The 6,528-nt window shown below is 33.4% G+C and overlaps 1 protein-coding gene across 1 annotated transcript; it reads right to left on the bottom strand.

Annotated features, from left to right (window-relative positions):
* Positions 1–331: 331 nt before the first annotated feature.
* LOC116900539 (olfactory receptor 4F15-like) lies at positions 332–1,270 on the bottom strand. The gene has a single exon (XM_032902266.1). The coding sequence runs from the start codon at positions 1,268–1,270 to the stop codon at positions 332–334; it is 939 nt and encodes a 312-aa protein (XP_032758157.1).
* Positions 1,271–6,528: the final 5,258 nt, after the last annotated feature.

Raw genomic sequence — 6,528 nt, 5'->3', positions numbered from 1 at the left:
TTACTTACCAAAATATTACTGTGATGAGATAAATATTTCTTTTTAATTTTAAGAAAGAAAGCTATCAACATATAAAATCAGTTTTGCAAATATATACTGTAGATGGAAATTATTATTTTCTTTTTACATTTTCTGTGGATAATAAAAGTGTAGTTAACACATAACGCATAATAACCTCCACTTAAACATGCTATTATTGCTGATTTACTTGAAATAAACTGATCAATATCTATAAGATGCTGGGTATAGGGTAATAAACTGTCTCAGCATAATAGTCTTCAGCTATGATTATAGGAGAGCAATCGGAGGATACATTTTGTGTTTCCATAGATTAGGATGATTTCCTCAGATTGAATAGCTGAGTAATCAGTCTTCTCATTGCCACCTTCATGTCTTTGTTCCTCAGTGTGTAAATGGCAGGGTTCAGGATGGGTGTAATCATGAAGTCCAGAATGGCAAGGAACTTATCCAGTGGCACTGTAGGAAATGGCCACATGTACACGAAGATGCATGGTCCAAAGAATAAAACTACCACAGTGATGTGAGCAGAAAGTGTTGAGACGGCCTTGGACAAATCTCCTGATGAATGTTTCCTCACAGTGAGCAGGATAACAATGTAGGAGACAATCAATAAGAAGAAGGTGCCCGTGGAAATAAACCCACTGTTGGCAGTAACCATGAACTGCATTTTTTCCGGATCTATGCAGGCCAGTTTGATAAACTGAGGAAGATCACAATAAAAGCTATCTATCTCATTAGGACCACAAAAACTCAATTTGACAATAAAAGTTAATTGGACCACTGAATGCAAAAAGCCAATAACCCAAGCACCAGATAGAAGCATAAGACACATTTGTGGGGTCATGACTGTCAGATAGTGGAGGGGCTTGCATATGGCCACATATCTGTCCCAGGCCATGGCTACCAGCAATACCATCTCAGATGCCCCGAGGACATGAAGGACAAATATCTGGAAGACACAACCGCGGAATGAGATGGTATTGTGCCCAGACAACAAGTCAGAAATCATCTTGGGTACAGTTAAGGTAGAAAGACATAAATCAATAAATGAGAGGTTCCCCAAAAGAAAGTACATAGGGGAATGTAAATGTGGGTCAAAGGCTAGTGTAAACACAACAAGGGTATTGCCCAGAATGATGGCGCCGTAAAATACCATAGAGAAGGCAAGGAAGAAATGCTGTATTTCTTTAGATGTTGAAAGTCCCAGAAACACAAATTCAGACACCTCAGTATAATTGTTTTGAAACATTTACTTTTTCTTCTGTTACCTAAGTGAATGAAAACAAAAGAATTACAAAATTTTTTTTACCATAGTTTAAAAATTAATTCAGAATATTTTAATTGAATTAAGATAAAGTTTTATTATTGCTAGGAAACATTGAATATTCCTTAACTCATTTATCTGTCCAACTAATAGTCTGCAGTTATCTACCATAAACCTGGAACTGGTTCAGATTTTTAGGTGAAAAATGGATTGTTCATCAGGAACTAAATAAAATGAAACATCTGCTTTTATAATGCATTTAAACAAAAGCAAAATGTAGTATCTCAGCTACAGGATTCACTACAGTGGCATTTATTCTTTGAATAGCTTTGCTATTACTGAAGAGAATGAGAAGGATTTCAATCTCTGCTATTGGTCCACACTAAGAATTCAAGAAAATTAGACCAATAGGGTAAGAGAAAGAGTGATGGAGATCAGACAGGAGGACAAGCCGAACTTCAAATCTTTGATACAGCATTAGAAGTTTATTTTTTTTACTTAAACCAATACTAAACTTTTGCAATATAATAAGCAGTTTGATCATAATTACTACTTTCCAATGGTCAAATTAAAAGAAAAATAGAATGGAAGGATTTCAAGTAACCATTTGTAGCACAGAGAACGACATGGTGTTGCTAGAGCTAATGAATTATTTTTCTGTGTTATAACAAGTAACAGTTGCAAATCATGTTTGCTTCTCATCATAAGTTTAGTTGACTTCATATGATCATTTAATTCTTATAAAATAGAACTAGTGATGCACAGATGATTCATTGATCAAGGATCTTAGTGTGCATGGAAGAGTACATGGGTTCAGATTCCCCATCTCCTGCTTAAAAGCCAAGTGTAGTATAAAATGTTCATATCAGTGCAGGATGTATAGAGACAAGCAGATCTTGGAGGTGCCAGCCTCCAGTTTAGCTGGAAAGATTAATTCAAGGTTCAGTAAATGAGAATGTCTTAAAGTAATAGGTGGAGCATCATAGAGTAAGATACACAATGCTGGACATTGTATGTGATTGTCCTACATAAGAAATACCCATTTTACAGTCTCCAGCAAGGTCTGCTCTAGCCTTGGTATCACTGGCATTTCTCTCCTCATCTATTTCATGCCTAGACACCTGTATGAAGGACTTGAGGCAGTCGGGCTGAGCACAATCTTGGATTTCTAGTAAGTTCCCTAACTAAAGGCAAACACTGCAAAGGTGATGTGAGATTATATTGTACATAACAAATGAAATAGATCGAGACCAAATGGGGACACTGGGACAATCACTGAGGTGAATGGCAAGAGATGTCTTTTGTAAAGGTCCTATAATCAAAACTCTAAAGGAATGAAATGCTATCTACAAATTTAACATATTTAAATTCTAGATCCAAAGAATATGCATATTTAGTATGGTTTTAACTGTGTGAATGAATGAAATATTCTATTAAACCACAATGACTTCAATCTTTAAGAAAAGCAGCATTAACAGAGTTCTCCAAGTCAAATTAAAAATAGTGAATTACTTATCTGCCTTGATTTTACTTTCTAAGTACTTAGAATTTCTTACTGATAACATTGTTTTTATGGGAAGAAAAATATAGTCATAATTCAATATTAATAAGATCAAAATTTTAACACAGAGTCTGCTTGGAACAATAGCACAGTTTGTATGGAGAACTTACAACAGGATGAACATAGACAGTTAACCAGTCAAATAGCTCTTATGTCCATCCTCATTAGTCTTTCTTTTCCCATTTTGCCAATTGAGATGGGAAGAAAAGGAGGGATTTGGAAAGGCAGAAAAAATAAATTAGCAAATGATCTCCGCTATTTTTTAAGGTCTCAAGGTAAAGCTTCATTTTGTATATTGTATAAGCACTACAAGTCAAGAAATTCTAAAACATATTATTAAATATGTGACACACACATATATGCAATAGTAAATGTATTAGTATCTGTACATATAAACAAGGAAATAATATGAATCTTATAACCTCACCTGAATAGTTCTACATATACAATTCTAGAGAATTCTACTTAATTGAAAAATAAGACAAAGTATAAAAATAGTTATATGTTTATTTGTGGACATGCTTGAATTTAATCATTGCTTAGGAAAATAAAAAAAGCAAGCCACACCAGCAATGGTGAGGCCTCAAAGGTAGGATTTCATGTGGTTTTCACTTTTTAAATTCTGTATTCCAGCATTGTTTAAATGGTTTAAAGGATTGTTGTACTAATATTAATTAAAAATTATAAATTAACAAAATATTATGTTCAAGAAGAACAGATTTATAAATTCAAAGGAGGATGTCTGATTTACCTAAACTTTCATTTGACATTATAATAAAAGTTTAAAATTTGGGAACTAGTATTTTCTTCTAAATGTATGTCACTCTATAAAGAATGTTTCAATAACAGATTACCTACTCACTGTGTGAATCCCCGAGCAGCCACCACATTCAGAATATCTCTGCATAGCAGGCAAGTCCCTAGACTCTGACTACTGGTCTTTTTTCTTCATTCATCTGCCATTTTCTTTATAAGATCATCTAGTTGCCAACATCTTCATTAGCTTCTAAAATGTTATCACCGAACCACAAAACTGTTTTGCGAATCAAGATGCTATATAGAGAAACATAACTTTTAAATTTGCTTTGGGAATCCCAGTATGAATAAATGCTCATTAGGTGTGTATGAACAAAAACAACAAAGAAGACAGGGAACTTTGAAGGTAACAGTGATACTGTGCATTGGCTATGCAAGAAAATAACTGCTAACTTTAGTATACTATTAATGTCCACACTTACCTAGCATCATTAAACACCAGAAAGTAATATTTCCAATATTATTGTATGTTTGAGAAAGTGTCTTCCTCTTGGATGCTATGTATTTAGTGCTTCTTACCAATCCTCTAACTAGCAAAAACCTGATAACAGCATTTAGTGACCACCTGATGGCTGGTGATCTAAGTCTCCAGACCATTGACCTTGGGAATTGTGTTTCTGAATCCCATGGCATTAAAGAGGAAAATTCTAATGACTGTTGTAATCATCTGATGAAAAAGCAAAGAAAACAAAATACTTTGAAATAAATGCAACATTTGGTATTTTATTAAATAATATTAATTATATAGAATTTTGAGCAATATCATTGAAAATCATGTAGCTATAATTAGTATTCATTATCATTTTCTTCTTTTGTTAACATATTAATTGGGTGAAACAATGAAATAAATTATGACATTCTCATACTTACATGTACCTTGTAATATTAACTCCTATTAACATTTCTCACCCATCTACCCCTACCATTTTTAGCTTCTGTGTCCATAACCATCTCCCATTTTATTTTCATGTTATTATATCTAACCTCAAATTTCACATATGAAACAAAGTACTTGTATTTGTGAGTTTGGTTTATGTCTCCTGCCACGATGATATTTTGTTCCACTGGAAAGAGAAGCAGGCAATCTTCTAAGAAGCATTGATGCTAATTTTTAGTTTAAAACTTATGCAGTTAGAGTTTCTATTTTAGAGTCATCAATATTATTAATTAATGCATATCTTTCATAGAAAACTTTACATTATATATAGACAAAGATTACAAAAGTAATAGTATATAATAGTTAAACCAAGTTGTTTCATGTCTATTTCATGATGGATAGTGAGTGTGAAAGGACAGAACACACTATCTCCTCTTTCTATAATTTTTATAACACACAAGTGAAAATTCATACCTATTATGATTTTAATTTTCAAGCATCACCAACAGAATATGAGAAAGAAGAGAGAATCTCAGGTACAGAAGATACAATAGAAAGAAAATGCAAAATGGAAAAAGGTCCTAACCCTAAACATCCAGGAAATACAAGACACAATGAGAAGATCAAACTTAAGGATTATAGGCATAGAAGACAAAAAAGATTCCCAAATTAAAAGGCCAGTAAATATATTCAAAAAATTGTAGAAGAAAATTTCCCGAACCTGAAGAAAGAGATGCCCATGAACATACAAGAATCCTACAGAACTCCAAATAGATTGAACCAGAAGAGGAATTCCTCTCATCACATGATAATACAAACACAAAATACACAAAACACAGAAAGAATATTTAAATCAGTTTGGGAAAAAGGTCAAGTAACATATAAAGGAAGATATGTCAGAATTACACCAGGCTTCTCAACAGAGACTATGAAAGCTAGAAGATCCTGGGCAGATGTCTATGACCATAAGAAAACACAAAATCCAGCCCAGGCTACTACATCCAACAAAACTCTCAATTACTGTAAAAGGAGAAACCAAGATATTCCATGACAAAACCATATTTACATAATATCTTTTTTATAAATCCAGCCCTAAGAATGAGAATAGATGGAAAACTCTAACACAGAGGAAAACTCTACCCTAGAAAAAGCAAGAAAGTAGTCTTCTTTCAACTAACCCAAAAGAAGATACCTATGCAAACGTAATTCCACCTCTAACAACAAAAATAACAGGAAAAACAATCATTAGTTCCTAATATTTTTCAACATCAATGGATCAATTTCCCAATAAAAAGACATAGAGTAGCAGACTGAATATGTAAAGAAGACCAGCATTTTCCTGCATACAGCAAGCACACCTCAGTGACAAAGAAAAACACTACCTTAGAGTGAAAGGCTGGAAAACAATTTTCCAAGCATATGGTGCCAAGAAACAAGCTGGAGCAGCTATTCTAATATCGAATAAAATCAAAGTTCAATTAAAAGTTATCAGAAAAGATAAGGAAGGATATTCCATACTCATCAAATGAAAAATCCATCAAGGTGAAATCTCAATTCTGAATATCTATGCTCCAAATGCTAGGGTACCTACATTTATAAAAGAGACATTACTAAAGCTCAATGCACACATTGCACCTCATACAATAATTGTGGGAGACTTCTTCATCCTACTCTCACCAATGGACAGATCATGGAAACAAAAACTAAATAGAAACACAATGAAACTAACAGAAGTTATGAACCAAATGGATTTAACAGATATCTATAGAACATTTCATCCTAAAACAAAAGAATATACCTTCTTCTCAGCACATCATGGTACCTTCTCAAAAAATGACCATATAATTGGTCATTAAACAGGCCCCAACAGATATAAGAAGATAGAAATAATCCCATGCATCCTTTCAGATCACTAAGACTGATCTTCAATAACAACTAAAATGGCAGAAAGTCCAAACACACATGGAAGCTGAACAAAGCTCTATGCAA

Source organism: Rattus rattus, chromosome 5 (genome assembly GCF_011064425.1).
Source record: "Rattus rattus isolate New Zealand chromosome 5, Rrattus_CSIRO_v1, whole genome shotgun sequence".
NCBI lineage: Eukaryota > Metazoa > Chordata > Mammalia > Rodentia > Muridae > Rattus > Rattus rattus.
The sequence above is the reverse complement of the archived record's forward strand: the minus strand, read 5'-3'. Positions and strand labels throughout refer to the sequence as shown.